Below are 19,232 nucleotides of genomic sequence, written 5' to 3'. Positions count from 1 at the left end.
ACCGACCCCTGTGGGACCCCGCTCGTCACAGATGCCCACTGTGATACCTCATCACATACCACGACTTGTTGTTGCCTCCCTGATCCATTGCAGTGCCCTTCCTGTTATAGGTGCCTGATCCTCCTCTAGCTCGTGCAGTAATCTCTCGTGAGGAACTGTGTCGAAGGCCTTCTTGCAGTCCAAGAAGATGCAATGAACCCACCCCTCTCTCTCTTTTGTTACTTTATCATAAAACTCCAAAAGGCTTGTGACTTAGGATTTGCCTTCCGTAAATCCGTGCTGGCTGGCATATATACTTTTGTTCTGTTCCGGGTGCTCCACCATTCTCCTCTTGATAATCTTCTCCATGACTTTGCATTCTATACACGTCAGTGACATTGGTCTATAGTTTAGTGCCTCTTTTCTGTCTCCATTTTTAAAAATGGGAACTACATTTGCCGTCTTCCATACTTCAGGTAGTTGCCCAGTTTCAAGGGATGTATTGGAGATTGTGGTTAGTGGCACACAGCATTTCTGCTCCCTCTCTAAGGACCCAAGGGGAGATGTCCGGTCCCATTGCCTTTGAGGTATCAAGGTCCCTTAGCAGCTTCTTCACCTCCTCCTCAGTTGTGCGTATGTTATCCAACACTTGTTGGTATATTCCTTGTTGGTGTCTCCCTCTGTTCTGTCTTCCCAGAGGCCTTCTTGTCTCCGTTGTAAATACTTCCTTAAATCTCATGTTGAGCTCCTCCTTCTTGGTGTGTGTGTGTGTGTGTGTGTGTGTGTGTGTGTGTACTCACCTAATTGTATTCAACTAACTGTGGTTGCAGGGGTCGAGACTCAGCTCCTGGCCCTGCCTCTTCACTGAGTGCTACTAGGTCCTCTCTCTCCCTGCTCCATGAGCTTTATCATACCTCGTCTTAAAGCCATGTATGGTTCCTGCCTCCATTACATCTCTTTCCAGACTATTCCACTTCCTAACAACTCTGTGGCTGAAGAAATACTTCCTAACATCTCTTTGACTCATGTGAGTCTTCAACTTCCAATTGTGGCCCTTGTTTCTGCGTCCCATCTCTGGAACATCCTGTCTCTGTCCACCTTGTCTATTCCACACAGTATTTTGTATGTCATTATCATGTCTCCCCTGACCCTCCTCTCCTTCAGTGTCGTCAGACTGTGTGTGTGTGTGTGTGTGTGTGTGTGTGTGTGTGTGTGTGTGTGTGTGTGTGTGTGTGTATGTACGTGTCCGTGTGTATTCACCTATTTGTGGTTGCAGGGGTGGAGTCACAGCTCCCAGCCCCGCCTCTTTAGTTTAATATGTTTATTATGCACCCCATACCCATCCTGTGGGTGGTAGTCGAAAGATTACAGAGGTACATAATGGGTCCAGGGAATGGGCCCCAAAGTTATGATAGCTGAACTAGTTACAAAGGTAATGAATCATCTACACTCCTATACATGGTTACAATCATGAACAAATTACAAAGTAATGAGCCACTGATAGGTCCACTCTTCACTTATCGCTACTAGGTCCTCTCTCTCTCTCTCTGCTCCATGAGCTTTGTCAAACCTCGTCTTAAAACTATGTATGGTTCCTGTCTCCACTACATCACTTGCTAGACTATTTCACTTCCTGGCAACTCTACGACTAAAGAATTACTTCCTAACATCCCTTTGACTCATCTGAGTCTTCAACTTCAAATTGTGGCCCCCTTGTTTCTGTAGCCCATCTTTGGAATATCCTGTCTCTGTCCACCTTGTCAATTCCTTGCAGTATTTTGTAAGTTGTTATCATGTCTCCCTTAACACTCTTGTCCTCAAGTGTCGTCAGGCCGATTTCCCTTAACCTTTCTTCGTAGGACATTCCCCTTAGCTCTGGAACCAGTCTTGTTGTAAACATTTGCACTTTCTCTAATTTCTTGATGTGCTTGACCAAGTGTGGGTTCCGAACTGGTGCTGCATACTTCGGTATGGGCCTGACGTACACGGTGTACAGAGTCTTGAACGATTCTTTACTGAGGTATCGGAACGCTATTCTCAGGTTGGCCAGGCGCCCATATGCTGCAGCAGTTATCTGGTTGATGTGTGCCTCAGGAGATGTGTTTGGTATTATACTCAACCCAAGATCCTTTTCCTTGAGTGAGGTTTGCAGTCTTTGGCCACCTAGTCCATACTCTGCCTGCGGTCTTCTTTGCCCTTTCCCAATCTTCATGACATTATATTTGGAGGGGCTAAGTTCGAGGAGCCAGTTGTTGGACCAGGCTTGCAGCCTGTCCACATCCCTTTGTAGTCCTGCCTGAACCTCATCCAATCTAATTCTCCTCATTAGCTTCACATCATCTGCAAACAGGGACACTTCTGAGTCTATCCTTCCATCATGTCATTCATATATACCAAAAATAGCACTGGTCCTAGGACTGACCCCTGTGGAACCCCGCTCTTTACAGGCGTCCACTCAGACACCTCGTCATGTACCATGGCTCGTTATTGTCTCATTGTCAGGAATTCTTTGATCCATTGCAGTGTCCTTCCTGTTATGCGTGCCTGATCCTCTTGCTTTTGCACTAATCTCTTGTGAGGAACTGTGTCAAAGGCCTTCTTGCAATCCAAGAAATGCAGTTTGCCCATCCCTCTCTCTCGTGTCTTACTGCAGTTACCTTGTCATAAAGCTCCAGTAGGTTTGTGACACAAGATTTTCCTTCCCTGAATCCATGCTGGTTGTCGTTTATAAGCTTATTCTTCTCTTGGTGCTCCACCAGTCTCCTCCTGATAATCTTCTCAATGATTTTGCATATTATACACATCAGTGACACTGGTCTGTAGTTTAGTGCCTCGTATCTGTCTCCTTTCTTAAAAATGGGAACTACATTTGCAGTCTTCCATACCTCAGGTATTTGCCCTGCTGCAGTGGATGTGTTGAAAATTATTGTTAGTATTATTATTATTATAATCAAGGGGAAGCGCTAAACCCAGAGGATTATACAGCGCCTGGGGGGGGGGGGAATGTGGAAGGCATTCAGGCTTAATTCGGGGAACTGGAGAACAGATCCAATTCCCTAAATCAAGAGCCCCTCACCAACATCAAGGAACCTTCCTTGAGGGGTTTATTGTTAGTAGCACACACAGTGTCTCTGCTCCCCTTCTAAGGATCCACTGAGAGATGTTGTCTGGTACCACCGCCTATGACATATCAAGTTCGTTTAACAGCTTCACCTCCTCCTCGGTTGTGTGTATTTCATCCAACACATGTTGGTTTATCCCTTGTTCTGACTTCTTGGTGTCCTTTCTGTAAATACTTTCTTAAATCACATGTTGAACTCCTCACATACTTCTTGCTCGTTTCTTGTGAGCTCCCCACCTTCCTTCCTCAGCCTGATTACCTGGTCCTTGACTGTTGTTTTCCTCCTGATGTGGCTATACAACAGCTTCAAGTTAGACTTGACTTTCGATGCTATGTCGTTTTTGTCCTGCCACTGGGCCTCTCTCCTTATCTGTGCATACTTGTTTCTGGCTCTTCAACTAATCTCTTTATTTTCCTGGGTCCTTTGTCTTCCTTACTTTTTCCATTCTCTGGTGCACTTAGTGTAAAACAAAAGCCTGTAATTGTCTTACACGGTGGTAGGATTGCTGGTGTCTTTTCTTCTCATAAACATGCAAGATTTCAGGTACATCTTGCTACTTCTACTTACACTTAGGTCACACTACACATACATGTACAATCCTATATGTACACACCCCTCTGGGTTTTCTTCTATTTTCTTACTAGTTCTTGTTTATTTCCTCTTATCTCCATGAGGAAATGGAACAGAATTCTTCCTCCGTAAGCCATGCATGTTGTTGGAGCCGATTAAAATGCCGGGAGAATGGGGATAGTAACCTCTTCTCATGTATAAATTAAATTTAGAAAGAGAAACTTTCGTTTTTCTTTTTAGGCCACCCTGCTTCGGTGGGATACGGCCGGTTTGTTGAAAAAAGAGTATATATATATATATATATATATATATATATATATATATATATATATATATATATATATATATATATATATATATATATATACATATATATATATATATATATATATATATATATATATATATATATATATATATATATATATATATATATATATATATATATATATAATTTTATTCCACAGAAAAATATGGCGTTGATGGTATCATGACCCAGGCTGGTGTAGCCACGTTGACATCCTTCTGGTCGAAAAAGACATTTGCAGCTGTGTGGGTGTCGACTCTTAGTGATGGGCAACCTGCAACAGTGGTGGTGTTAAGGGAGGGTGGATTTGGGGCTTCAAACCTCTAATCTCCTTCAGCCCCCACGATCCGTGATGAAAATGATAAATTATTAAAGTTATTATTAAATATAAATCTACTCTCATAACAAATATGGGTCAGTAGGTATATTTCGGATCTCCTCATTGATTATACAAGAACATAAGAACGAAGACTGAAGAAGGCCTACTGACCCATAGTTGGCAAGCCTTTCTGAAATATAACTTGAGGAACAAAAGCAGTGATTGTAGAACAAGTGATATTATAGTTATATATATAAATTCGAAGAGATCCAGGAGTGTGAATGATGACGGTACCATTGATATGTTTGCTTCCAGCCATAACAGGAAAGTCACACTATAACTTTTCAAATACTCTGAGCCTCTTATGTGAGAGCAGAACAAATATTATTCACCTGTCTTACTGCATAAATAAAACAGGTGAATATCATCTTTTTGATAAGTTACATGTTGATGTAAATTTAGTGTAATTTTTGTTCGTATTCTTTGATACAAATTTTTTTCCACTCTTATATAGTGTGAATAAAAGGATCTTTAGAAAACGGTGCTGCCTTTTTTTATTGACCTGTAATATACACTCTAAGTAAAAACAGAATATTAGTTATGTAAACAGTACCCTCTCCTTTCAACCAGACAGCCACCCCTAAGCCCTCCAGAATAGAAATTCTGGAGCCTTCCCTGAGTGCTGGGTATCCTGTGATAGTGCTGGGCATCCTATTACACTGCTGGGCAGCCTTCTACAGTACTGGGCAGCCTTCTACAGGACTGGACAGCCTTCTACAGTGCTCGGCATTTCAGCTGGGATTATTTGATGAAAGTGACCATCTCTTAACCAAAGGAATTGGAGCTACCCCTCTTTTGTAGATCGAATCTTATTACCTCACACTGCCAAGGCATTGTATTACTCTCACAGGTTTTGCTCTTCCCGTGGATATAATAATAATAATATGTGAAGATGGGTACAAAATATGAGGCTTTTACAGCTATCAAGAGAGATATTTGAAAAGTTATGAACAATGCATGAGTGACATTACTTAGGTTCAGCGTAATAGATACAAAGGCAGTGGGAACATGTCTCCCACATATGATTCATATGAATCTGACTCATCTGTCGACTCATGGGAATATTTGTCATCTATCATTTCATAGGAATAGATGCTGGACCCGTATGAAGGCCAACTGACAGGTCTCCGAATCCTAGGTATTTCTTGGAGTGGAACTGGTGAATGTTCTTGGATTTCTCCATTATGACTAACTGGTCTTATTACACTAGTGGGCCTTTTAAATTCATTGAGATTTTCAACTCGTTTTGGATATCCAGTCTGACTTTCAGATGGTCCAAGAAAAGGATTTCTTTGGTATGAATACGCAGGTCTCGGGACCGGACTGGGGAGTATGATTGGTCTTATAACTGCAATGGGGTTGATAGAACCAGAATCCTCATTGTGTCCAGCAGTGGGAATAGAAGGGTTATGGCCTCCATGTCCATGAGCGTCAGTACAAGGAGTTTGGCCTACAGTCCCAGGTCTAAGGTAGTTTCTTAGTGATACCGGAGCTGATGTGATCGAAGCTGTGCCATCATCTGATGCTATGGGTGCAGGTGGTAGGTTTAAAAATGCTGTAGGTTTAAGACCGTCCGTGTTGTTTATAGGGAAAGAAATGTTGATTTTTTCATCAGCATCCTGTACTAAAACAGGGTTGTCAACGATGACTCTAGATATTTCTGATTCAGAAGCCAAGTTATTAGATTTAAATAAATTATCCAAGATACTATCGATTTCTTTTATGTCTTGGGCCATGTGAGCACTATCACTGGTTCCATCATTTTCATCTACCACCCAAGTCCAAGCATTCATGAAGTTATTGAGGACACCGAGAACTGGTTGATTTGAAGAGGTGGGGGTCCCTTGAGGGTCATTCGTCTTCCATACAGCCTTGAACTTTTGGGCTGCCTGCTTAACTGGCTCAGAATTCTGAATCCGGTCAGACATCTGATTTACTAAGGGCATGTAAACCATTCCAATCTCTGGCCATGCATTTGTCACTTTTAAATAGGAAGCATTTAGTCGAACAGCTTCCTTATTCCAAACAGATATATAATGAAGTTTAGCTTCTTCTATGACGGGATCTTCATGAATGCTCCGATTCTCAGCATTTCTCAAAGAACTTCTTAGGATATCAACAACTGAGCTTGCACTTTCAGAATTTGGAACACTGTTATCATTTTGGTGAGACACTAGTGCTGCGACATTATTGAATGGCGTCCCAGAATTGTTTCCAGTTTCTGCTTCAGAAGCATTTTCCGGTTGGCTGAAAATTTTCCTGAAGTAGGCCGCGTCAACTGTAAGTGGGTGATACATTTCTTCCGCAGAGTTCTCTGAAAGTGGTCTCTCATCATCGAAGTCTATAATTGTTCTAGTCTCTGCACTGTTTTGTTCAGGAGTGTTATCATTAGTTATTTCCGAATCTGTTAACATTGTGTCATTATTTTGTGGAAGCATCGTTTCAGCAGCTGCATCTGTAGTTGTCGTAATTTCTGCACTATTTACTCCCGTTGATGCTAGCGCATCTTTTGCTGTAAGTTTTGGGGTCTCCCCTACATGTGTTGCCTCTATGACTTTCTTTGGAAGATCCTCTGATCCTTGCTGTGTGGACGTAAATGGATGAGAGGAAATTTGTGTATCGGGAGAAGTCATATCTCCATTGCTTTCTGGTCTACCTTCAGCCATGAAGCCAGACTCAACACTCAGGAACCCGTCTGTGGGCTAAAAAAAAAATAATTATGAAGATTACAAAGAATCAGATGATACATTATTGCTATACATGAAAGACAAATTTTTTTTTAAAGTAATTGGGTATAATTTAAAAAAAATATATTTATACCGATGTAGATATTCAACAGTTATGAAATTTATAGTAAGGACAAAGTAATTATTCTTACATATATTTAATGTCTATAAATTACATGTCTTTAAAACGAAATTACACTTTAGTCTTAACTAAACAAGTTGTGCACAAAGCAGACTTTGGAAAAACTACAACTACGTCTGTTTAGTTTTTTTCTTAAATCTGTACTGATGAAACATATTGTATTTTTTTAAATACAGCAATTATTATTATTATTGTTATTATTACAACCTGTGTAGTTATTGCTTGTTTTCCTTCAATTTTGTCTGAATATAATGTTTATGATTAGTTTCCTGGATCTCCAGTGCGAGGAGAGGAGGAGCAGCAACCATAATTAATAACTCTTCATTAGATTGTTCAGAACTCGACCTATGTTTACCAGGTTCAGAACTGTTCATCAGGTTGTTCAGAACTTAAGATAGTGACAATGCCGACCCTTCAAGTGAGGGGTGCCTTGATTCTACTGAAGGGCTCTTGTTCGAGGGAACTGGAGCTAACTCCCCATCCTCGGATCAAACCTGATTACCTCTTATACCCCAGGTGCTGTATGACCCCTTTGTACTTCTCCTTAAATATATAATAGATGAAATAGAATGCCCATTAAAATCATATATACCAAAAATTAGTCTATTATATACTGTATTTACAAAGTTGTTTGAATTTGGTATAACTAAAGCTAACTCACCGAGTGCAAGTGTTTAAACCTGGGGCTGATGGCCCGGTGGCCTGGTGGCTAAAGCTCCCGCTTCACACACGGAGGGCCCGGGTTCGATTCCCGGCGGGTGGAAACATTTCGACACGTTTCCTTACACCTGTTGTTAGGTAAGACACATATGCAACAGTTAGGTATCTTTATTTTGAAACGTTTCGCCTACACAGTAGGCTTCTTCAGTCGAGTACAGAAAAGTTGATAGAAGCAGAAGATACTTGAAGACGATGTAATCAGTCCATCACCCTTAAAGTTTTGAGGTGGTCAGTCCCTCAGTCTGGAGAGCATTGTTCCATACTGTTCACCTAGCAGCAAATAGGTACCTGGGTGTTAGTCGACTGGTGTGGGTTGCATTCTGGGGGACAAGATTGAGGACCCCAATGGAAATAAGTTAGACAGTCCTCGATGACGCACTGACTTTCTTGGGTTATCCTGGGTGGCTAACCCTCCGGGGTTAAAAATCCGAACGAAATCTTATCTTATCTTAGTAACTCACCGATGACAGGGTGTCCAGAGTGGGTGTTGCTAGCACCGCGCTGCTCAATATGGCCGCCACACACACAACCTATAATAATAATAATCATAATAATAGTATCTATTTCTAAAAATACATATACAAGGTATACAGGCCTAGGTGACATCACTGACATACTACTGTATAGAAAGCCGCTTGTTATGCAGAACATTTCGGGCAAACTAGGTCAGTTTTGTCCCAGGATGCGACCCACACCAGTTGACTAACATCCAGGAACCCATTTTATACTGATGGGTGAACAAGGACAGCAGGTGTTTTACGGAAACACGTCCCTAATGTTTTCCAGCCATACCGGAAATTCGAACTCCGGACCTCAGTGTGTGAGTCGAGTGCGCTAGCGATCGCGCTACAGGACAACTTTATAAACAAAAGTTTTAACCTCCAGAATACATCACAACACCGGGGCTTCAGTAACTCACTGCTAACCCAGAATTTGGAGAGAAAACTTTGAATGGCGTTTCTGTTAATCTTGAACAATATAATGGTTTAGGGTAGATCGAAACGTCATCTAAAGTTCCCCTCCAAACTGTTAGTCGTGAAGTATATATAATATATATATATATATATATATATATATATATATATATATATATATATATATATATATATATATATATATATATATATATTGATATAAATATTTATATATAAATATTGATCAATTAGCAAAAACTCATTTAAAATTAAGTCCTTTCTAAAATTTTCCCTTGTACGTTAACAGATATATTTTTTTCATTTATGTTAATGTAAAAATTAATAATTTTGTACCAAAAGAACCTTAGGAAACTTACCTAACCTTATTATAACAAGCGCAATTTAATTTAGCCTAATCCAACTAAATATATTTTATATAGGTTTACAATAATTTAATAAACAAGCACAATGAAATATGCTTTTTTCGTTAGGTTCAGAATGGTTTTTGCGACATTATTGCATACAAAAATTTTCGCTTGCCCTATTCGGTAAGAAGTGCGTTGCTATTTAATCCAAAATCGCAAGTTTTACGTATTCGGCACGACATATATATTCAAACAGCTCCGGGGAGAACCTTGAGTTTTCCTTGAGGTACGTTCATTGTCTTCTTTGAAGATGAGGGTCCCCAGTCCAGTTCTAGAGGTGGTACCTCCCTAATATATATATATATATATATATATATATATATATATATATATATATATATATATATATATATATATATATATATATATATATATATATATATATATATATATATATATATATATATATATATATATATATATATATATATATTATACCTGCTCTGAAAACTATGTATGGAGTCTGCCTTCATCACTTCATCACCAAGATCATTTTATTTCCCGACCATTCCGAGACTGAAGAAATACTTTCTTACAGACTTGCTGCTCATCTGCGACTACCATCGGTGTCCCCTGAGTTTCTGTTTCTCACCTCTCAAACAGCCTATCTTTGTCTACTTTTTCAATTCTCCTGAGTATTGAATATTTTGTATATTATTATCATGTTCCCCTGGTTATTATATCTTCCAATGTCGTTAGGTTCTATTCGTTCAATTCCGTTAACCCTCTCCTCGTGGCTCATGCCCTTTAGCCCGGAAAAAAGCCTTCTTGTATACTTATGCGCTTTTTCCAGTGTCTTAACTTGCTTTTTCAGGTGACGGTTCTATACTGGTGCTGCATAGTCTAAGAGTGGCCTAACGTATGTTTTATAAAGCGCAAGGAATGACTTTGTTGAGATTCCTGAAGGATACTCTTTGATTTACCAGACGAGAATTGGATGTAGACGTTATTCGGCTGATGTGAGCCTCTAGCAATATACAGGGCACTATTCTCACCCCTAGGACTTTTTGAGTGAAGTCTGCAGCATCTGTGCCCTTAGTCTATACCCCTTTTTGGTGATTTTCTTGCTCTTCTCAACCTTCATGGCCTTGCAGTTACTGGAATTGAACTCAAAAAAACACTTATCTGACAACTCTTCCAATTTATCCAGATACCTTCTGAGCATTTCTGAAATGTCATTCAAATAAACCAGAAACAGTATTGATCCTAATGCCGATCCTTGCGGAGCTCCTCTAGTTATTCTTCCTTATCCTGACGTCTCTTTCCTGGCAGTCACTCTTTGCTTCCTATCCTTAAGATACTCTTTGATCCACCGGAGTACGTTCCCTGTTATTCCCGACAAGTTTTGGCCCAGCTTCTTGCGGGGTGCAGTATCAAACAACTTCATGCAGTCTAAAAAATGCAATCCACCCAACCCTTTGTCTTTTTTGTCGCACATTTCTTACTTTGTCATAGAACTCCAACAAGTTAGTAAAACAAGAGTTGCTATCTCGAAATCCATGCAAGGTATACCTTTCTGAGGAACTGGTCTGTAGTTTAATGCTGCCTGTTTGTCTAATTTCTTAAAAACAGGAACTACATTTTTTGTCTTCCAGATCTCTGGTAACTGTTCTATATCCACTGATCATTGTAGATCATAGCTAGTGATTTAGACTGCTTCTGTATCCTCTCGCAAACTCCATGGTAACACCGTTGTCAGGTCTTATTACCTTTGGTGTATCCAAGTCCCTCAAAAGTTTCCTTACCCTTTCCTCTAGTGTGTGAATGTCATCTTTATTTATTTATTTATTTATTTATTTGAACATGATACAGTGAAGTACATGACAAAGCCCCTTGTATGCAGAGCATTATGGGCAGGCTTAAAATTAACTTAAGATTAACTAAGCAATGATATATTCAGTGGTAAAAACATTATTGTAAACAGATAACAATTTAGCACAAATGAGTATTACAAAGACAGGTCATATGGTCATTTACTGTGTTGCTGAGCATTCAGTAGAATGGAATAATCTGTTAGGTAATATAGTTAAAAAATAAAGTTTGATTGGATCACAGGTTAGACATTTATGAGATACAATAATGAGAAACATTAACGCGATACAATTTATGAGATACAATTATTCAGTATTTATTTAGTTGTGGGTGAGAAAGTGATTTTTGAGAAGAGACTTGAATTTATAAACAGTGTTTCTTTTATATTCACAGGTAATGAATTCCAGATTTTAGGGCCTTTTATGTGCATTGAGTTTTTGCATAGTGTGAGATGGACACGAGGAACATCAAAGAGTGATCTGTGCCTTGTGTTATGATCATGTGTTCTGTTGAGGTTGGTAAGGAGACGTTGGAGGGGAGGGTTTATATCCGAGTTAAGTGTTCTATATATGTAGTAGGTACAATAATAAGTATGGATGTTGTTTTGTATGGTGAGTAGGTTAAGAGTTTTGAATATTGGTGGAGTGTGCTGCCTGTAGTGGAATTTTGTTATCATTCTGACTGCAGCCTTTTGTTGGGTAATTAATGGCCTGAGATGGTTTATTGTTGTTGAGCCCCATGCACAAATTCCATAGGTGAGATAGGGGTAAATAAGTGAGTGATATAGGGTCAGGAGGGCTGACTGTGGAACATAGTACCGTATCTTCGATAGTATGCCTACGGTCTTGGAATTTTTTTTTGGAAATTTGTTGTATATGTGTTTGAAATTTGAGTCTATTATCAAGGTGGATTCCTAAGAATTTTCCCTCTGTGAATTTTGTGATAGGTGATCCGTTTATCATTATGTTAAGAGGGACGTCTGTAGCTCTGTTACCAAACTGAATGAAGTAGGTTTTGTCAATGTTTAGAGTAAGTTTGTTAGTACTCATCCAGGTAGATATTTTCTGTAATTCGGTATTTACAGTATTGGCTAGCGTGACTGGGCTCGGGTGAGAGAAGACGTATGTAGTGTCATCTGCAAATAGTGTGGGTTTGAGTAGTTGCGATGCATTTGGTAGGTCATTTATGTATATGAGAAAGAGAAGAGGGCCTAGGACACTTCCCTGTGGGACACCAACTGTAATTGGCTGTGCTGAAGAGTTTGCCCCGTTTGTGTACACATATTGGCTTCTGTTGCCGAGGTAAGACTTTAGGTAGTTGAGGGAGTGCCCTCTTATACCATAGTGAGACAATTTTATATGGAGCAAGCCATGGTCAACTGTATCAAAAGCTTTACGTAAGTCTATGAAGATCCCCAGTGGGACTTCTTTTTTCTCTGTTGCAGTGTATATGTGCTCTAGCATGTGTTGGTGTTCCCTCTTCTTCAGTGTGTGTGTGTGTGTGTGTGTGTGTGTGTGTGTGTGTGTGTGTGTGTGTACTCACCTATTTGTACTCACCTATTTGTGGTTGCAGGGGTCGAGTCTTAGCTCCTGGCCCCGCCTCTTCACCGGTTGCTACTGGGCCCTCTCTCTCCCCGCTCCATGAGCTTTATCAAACCTCGTCTTAAAACTGTGTATGGTTCCTGCCTCCACTACGTCATTTTCTAGGCTATTCCACTGCCTTACAACTCTATGACTGAAGAAATACTTCCTACTATCTCTCTGACTCATTTGTGTCTTCAACTTCCAATTGTGGCCTCTTGTTTCTGTGTCCCCTCCCTGGAACATCCTGTCTTTGTCCACCTTGTCTATTCCACGCAGTATTTTATATGTCGTTATCATGTCTTCCCTGACCCTCCTGTCCTCCAGTGTCGTCAGGCCGATTTCCCTTAATCTTTCTTCATAGGACATTCCCCTTAGCTCTGGAACTAACCTTGTCGCAAACCTTTGTACTTTCTCTAGTTTCTTGACGTGCTTTATCAAGTGCGGGTTCCAAACTGGTGCTGCATACTCCAGTATGGGCCTGACATACACGGTGTACAGTGTCTTGAATGATTCCTTACTAAGGTATCGGAATGCTGTTCTCAGGTTTGCCAGGCGCCCATATGCTGCAGCAGTTATCTGATTGATGTGTGCTTCCGGAGACATGCTCAGTGTTATACTCACCCCAAGATCTTTCTCCTTGAGTGAGGTTTGCAGTCCTTGGCCACCTAGCCTATACTCTGTCTGTGGTCTTCTGTGCCCTTCCCCTATCTTCATGACTTTGCATTTGGCAGGATTAAATTCGAGAAGCCATTTGCTGGACCAGGTGTCCAGTCTGTCCAGGTCTCTTTGAAGTCCTGCCCGGTCCTCATCAGATTTAATTCTCCTCATTAACTTCACATCATCTGCAAACAGGGACACTTCTGAGTCTAACCCTTCCATCATGTCGTTCACATATACCAAAAATAGCACTGGTCCTAGGACCGACCCCTGTGGGACCCCGCTCGTCACAGGTGCCCACTGTGATACATCATTACGTACCATGACTCGTTGTTGCCTCCCTGTCAGGTATTCTCTGATCCATTGCAGTGCCCTTCCTGTTATATGCGCCTGATGCTCTAGCTTCTGCACTAATCTCTTGTGAGGAACTGTGTCAAAGGCCTTCTTGCAGTCCAAGAAGATGCAATCAACCCACCCCTCTCTCTCGTGTCTTACTTCTGTTATTTTATCATAAAACTCCAGAAGGTCTGTGACACAGGATTTGCCTTCCGTGAATCCGTGCTGGTTGGCATTTATACTCTTGTTCCGTTCCAGGTGCTCCACCACTCTCCTCCTGATAATCTTCTCCATAATTTTGCATACTATACACGTCAATGACACAGGTCTATAGTTTAGTGCCTCTTTTCTTTCTCCTTTTTTAAAAATGGGAACTACATTTGCCGTCTTCCATACCTCAGGTAGTTGCCCAGTTTCCAGGGACGTGTTGAAGATTGTGGTAAGTGGCACGCACAACATATCTGCTCCCTCTGTGTGTGTGTGTGTGTGTGTGTGTGTGTGTGTGTGTGTGTGTGTGTGTGTGTGTGTGTGTGTGTGTGTGTGTGTGTGTGTGTGTGTGTGTGTGATCTTGAGGAAGATTGCGTAGTGAATCATCAGTAAATTAGAATATCTATCCTGTGCGGTCTTTTATTGACATACTTGTTCACACTTGTTGCGAGTGAACCACCCAGGAACCCTAGCGAGTAAAATGCTGAAAAACTAAAGTTCAGTAATCACAGCTCCAGCAGCTTAGTGGCATACAATCAAATAATTCTGGGATTTGAGTGCAAAAATGACCTCGATGACTAATAAAGACTGGGAGCTATATGGAAATTAATGTACAAGAAGACAGGCTGGAAGATCTGAGGCTGAAAATTTATGGAGGCTACAGATGTCTGAGAAAGCAGAAAGTTATCTTTCTGCTTTACAAGAGTGAACAGGTTCGTCAAAGATCAAGATTGATAAAATAAGCAGACCACATAAACATAAGAAACATTCTGCAGTAGCCAGCACCTGCTGAGGAAATCATATTTCCGAGTTGCAATATACATACAGTAGTGTATGTACTGCATATCTCTAGTTACGCTAGAACCTCATTATAATTCTATGAACATGTATAACAGAGTCCTTTACTTTACCTATAATAATTTAAAGAATATTATTGCTACGAATACACCACCAAAGGAAATAAATAATTTTCTCGGAGATAATCATGTGTTGAATATAGTCAGATATAAATATAATAACTCACACTTGTGAATTTATGAGAATTATAATTATTACCATATTTACGAGGAGTCATAGGGATCATACAACGGCTGAGGGAATGGGAGATAATCAGGCTTGAGTCAAGGAAAGGGAGGAGAGGTCTATTTCCTTGGGTCAAGAGTCCTCCCTCACCACCATTAAAAGCACCTACTTCGAGGAGTCATAAGTACGAAAAGACGGGGAGTTCAAGGGAGGGACATGACTCTTATACTCTAAAACAAACTCGGCACACACTGAGCATGACTGTCCACTATCATCACTTACAAAGCTAGAAGACACTCGTGGCTTAAATACAAACTAATCATCATGGCCAAGTGCGTTGCGGGTCTGCGGTGATTTCGCTTACCTCAAAAAATGTTCTCAGTGTTCAACATTTTCTGAGTAAGAAGTCTAGCTGCGTGCTTTGCGCTTGAGTGAGCTTTAAGGCCACCAGCAAATGTTTGAATGCTGCTGGAGTCTGACAGCACATCTTAGCCAGACTCAGCTCCTCTACAACACACCACTCAGTGTTTTTGTACCTCACACACTCTTCCAGGGAGAAGTGCATTTACAAGTTTGTTTATAACACATTCCTCCGACTTCAAGTTATGAGTAACTTTCACTTAGTAACCACTAATTCCACGACCACCACTAGCCACGACCACCATCAGCCACGACTAATATCTTTATTTCTACAAGTACATGTACAAGGTATACAGACTTAGTTGACATCAGTGACGTACTACCACACAGAAAGCCGCTAGTTATGCAGAGTATTTGGGCTAAATTAGGTCAGTTTTGTCCCAAGATGCAACCCACCCCAGTCTACTAATTCCCAGGTACCCATTTTACTGATGGGGAACATAGACAACTGGTGTATAGAAATACGCCCAATGTTTCTACCCTCGCCGGGAATCAAACCCGAACAAGGCCGTGTGAAGCGAGAGCTTTAGCCACCAGGCCGCAGGGCACCTTAGCCATCAGGCCACGGGGCACCACCACCACAGGCACTGCCACCATTTGCCCCACTATTACTACCAGGGACAGCTACAGTACTACCAAGACTCAGTACTCGCCTTCTTTTTCTCGTCCTCATATCTGTCACAGACAGTACTGTATCATCCTAGGCAGACGATACTAGAATCAGCAAGAGAGTGGCAGCCATAGAAGATACAGCGAGCCTCCAGACTGATTAATAAACAGAGTTGTCCATGATAGGGCTACTGACAACAATATGATGTTCAAAGAGGACAAATTTTAATTACAACGTTACAGAAGGATTAAGGAAATAACAAGATCGGAGTTCAAGACAAACTCAAATCACTCTTTAGAGCGTAAGTCTAATGTGAGATCTGGGAGTGATAATGGCAGCAAATCTCACGTTCAAGGAGTACAACAATGTCATAATCGTAACTGCGAGGATATTGATAGGCTGGAAAACTAGAACTTTCAAAACAAAGAGATGTCAAATCAATTATGAAACTCTTCACTTCATTTGTTCTCTCTAGATTGGAATATTGCTGCGTTTTAATAGCCCTCCCCCTCTTTAAAACAGGAAAAATTCCAGAACAGAAATATGTAGCTCGTATAAATTCAATCAAGTACCTAAATCACTGGAGGTGCTTGAAGTCCCTCGAAATGTACCAGTTAGAATGAGGACGAGAAAGCTACATCATAATTTATAACCTTTGTCTCAAAGAGGGAACTCGACAGAGTCCTCAAATCAGTTCATGATCAACTGTGCTGTGGTGCATACGTTGAGCTGCGGGTGACGAGGCACCAACAACCTGATCGACTAGGCCGCGGGGACGGTGACCTCCGAAAGCGACTTCAGGTAACCACCCAACCACAGCCATTACCACCATGATCCGTTGTAGCCACTACCTTCACCACCCCAACAACAGCCACTACCCCCACTCCCCCTTTGTCCCCATTACCGGAGAAGAGTCCATGCCAGCACGACACCTGTGGCTTTCCCAAGTGAGGTAACGTTACTCCAGCAGGTCACCGGTAGACATTTGGTGACACATGATGGACTGGAAGGATTTGTGGGTTGGTTAATTGGGTTTAAAGCTTGTCAACTACACAAAGGTCACTGAGGCTACATGTAACTCTTTCACAACCAGTGAAGAACACTAATCCCTAAAATAAGGAATAAAGTAAACTCTGTATATGCACAGAGATATATACCCCTCGGTGTATATCTCTCGTGTATTCAAGAGGAGTGACATTATACTATTGTGTTTTCAACCTAACCCCTGTCCCATCCCAACCCCACTCTTGCCTTAACCTCTACCTCAACCCTGTAAAACCCCTGCCACAGTACCTTTGACCCAAACATATTACACCTTACCCCAACCTTATCCTACACCGACTCTGGCCCATTGCAGTCTACAGTTAAGTCTACCTCCTTCCCTAAACCACCCCTGAGCCTACTCTACCCCCGAGTCAGTCCTACCACGTTAATATGTGATGCTTCCTAACTTAACATATACACGCTGATTTACTTTTATTTTCCGAAAAGTAACAATTCAAAAATATTCAACAAACTGGGAAAAAATAAAAAAAAATCATCACTGGGAAACACTTTTCGTGAAAAACTTGATCATAGTTAATAACACATAATAATAATAATAATAATAATAATAATAATAATAATAATAATAATAATAATAATAATAATTTTTATTTGGACATGATACATAGTTGTAAAAGGAATTATAGTAGTTGGGTGTACATGCCAAAAGCCCCATACACAAATAACCCGCACATAGAAGAGAGAAGCTTACTACGACGTTTCGGTCCGACTTGGACCATTTACAAATGGTCCAAGTCGGACCGAAACGTCGTCGTAAGCTTCTCTCTTTTATGTGCAGGTTATCTGTGTATCGTTCCAGTCACGGTATTGTGCTTTTTTTGTTATTCAAAAGCCCCTTGTATGCAGAGCATTATGGACAGGCTTAAAATTAACTTAAGATTAACTAAGCTATGATAGATTCTGTGGTAAAAATTAGAGTAAACAATTTACAATATGAAGTACAATTGAGTATTTTAAACAATGAAATCTGAACATTACAATTATGAAACATTATAGTTGTACAAATTTGTAGCATTAAAATTAAAAACATGTTATTCAATATTTATTTAGTTCTGGGTGAGTAAGTGTTTTTTAAGAAGAATCTTGAATTGATAAAGTGTGAATTTCCTAGAGGAGAGAGAAGCGAGTCGAGGGTGACGGTGAGGGTCAGATAGTAGAGACAGGTAACAGTACCTGACTCGACAGGTAACAGTACCTGACTCGACAGGTAACAGTACCTGACTCGACAGTTAACAGTACCTGACTCGACAGGTAACAGTACCTGACTCGACAGTTAACAGTACCTGACTCGACAGTTAACAGTACCTGACTCGACAGTTAACAGTACCTGACTCGACAGGTAACAGTACCTGACTCGACAGTTAACAGTACCTGACTCGACAGTTAACAGTACCTGACTCGACAGTTAACAGTACCTGACTCGACAGTTAACAGTACCTGACTCGACAGGTAACAGTACCTGACTCGACAGGTAACAGTACCTGACTCGACAGGTAACAGTACCTGACTCGACAGGTAACAGTACCTGACTCGACAGGTAACAGTACCTGACTCGACAGGTAACAGTACCTGACTCGACAGTTAACAGTACCTGACTCGACAGTTAACAGTACCTGACTCGACAGTTAACAGTACCTGACTCGGCAGTTAACAGTACCTGACTCGACAGGTAACAGTACCTGACTCGACAGTTAACAGTACCTGACTCGACAGTTAACAGTACCTGCGCTGAGTGAAGCATGGTGATGTAGCGGAACTAGCAACTGGTTGAGGTCGCCTGGGATGGAGCGTTCAAGGTGGTGATGAGCTGCTCTGCCCTAGACCCAACACTCACCCACACTGCCAGCTCTACCACTGTGCTCGCCTAGTTACCTGGGCACGCTTCCTCCCATCCCCCCATTCACCCACTTCCCCACACACCCTACCTCTTAGCTCAACATTAATATCCTTCTAGAGGTTTCTGCCCTCATCGCCTTATCCAGCTCTTACCACAGCATCGTTCTAACTTTCTGTTAACCTCCACCTTCACATCTCTCTACACTCTTTCCTTACGTGTTCTGCGGTTATGTCAACGACTCCATCACACTCAAAAATCCTCCAACCAGTTTTAATCCTAGAGCTGTGGGCTTGTCTTGAATGCACTTGGCCATCCTAGTGGTTGGAGGTATTATGGCCGTGTTTTAATCTGTTTATTTGTGGTTAAAAATATACGTTTATATAAAAATATGTATCTCT

The 19,232-nt window shown here is 41.0% G+C and overlaps 1 protein-coding gene across 1 annotated transcript; it reads right to left on the bottom strand.

Annotated features, from left to right (window-relative positions):
- Nucleotides 1-5,195: 5,195 nt before the first annotated feature.
- On the bottom strand, nucleotides 5,196-18,851 carry LOC128689081 (uncharacterized). The gene is made up of 3 exons (XM_053777163.2): nucleotides 18,721-18,851; nucleotides 8,407-8,475; nucleotides 5,196-7,059 (listed from the first exon to the last, which is right to left on the bottom strand). The coding sequence occupies exons 1-3, from the start codon at nucleotides 18,736-18,738 to the stop codon at nucleotides 5,335-5,337; spliced, it is 1,812 nt and encodes a 603-aa protein (XP_053633138.2). The 5' UTR covers nucleotides 18,739-18,851; the 3' UTR covers nucleotides 5,196-5,334.
- Nucleotides 18,852-19,232: the final 381 nt, after the last annotated feature.

The sequence above is a fragment of the Cherax quadricarinatus genome, chromosome 21 (genome assembly GCF_038502225.1).
Source record: "Cherax quadricarinatus isolate ZL_2023a chromosome 21, ASM3850222v1, whole genome shotgun sequence".
Taxonomy (NCBI): domain Eukaryota; kingdom Metazoa; phylum Arthropoda; class Malacostraca; order Decapoda; family Parastacidae; genus Cherax; species Cherax quadricarinatus.
This window is presented reverse-complemented; position numbering and strand designations above follow the sequence as displayed.

Bases quoted from the DNA above. Each gene is read 5' to 3' on its own strand.
- LOC128689081 (XM_053777163.2), bottom strand. The intron at 7,060-8,406 runs GTGAGTTACTAA...TTTTTTTTTTAG, and splicing joins CTCTGGACACCCTGTCATCG to CCCACAGACGGGTTCCTGAG.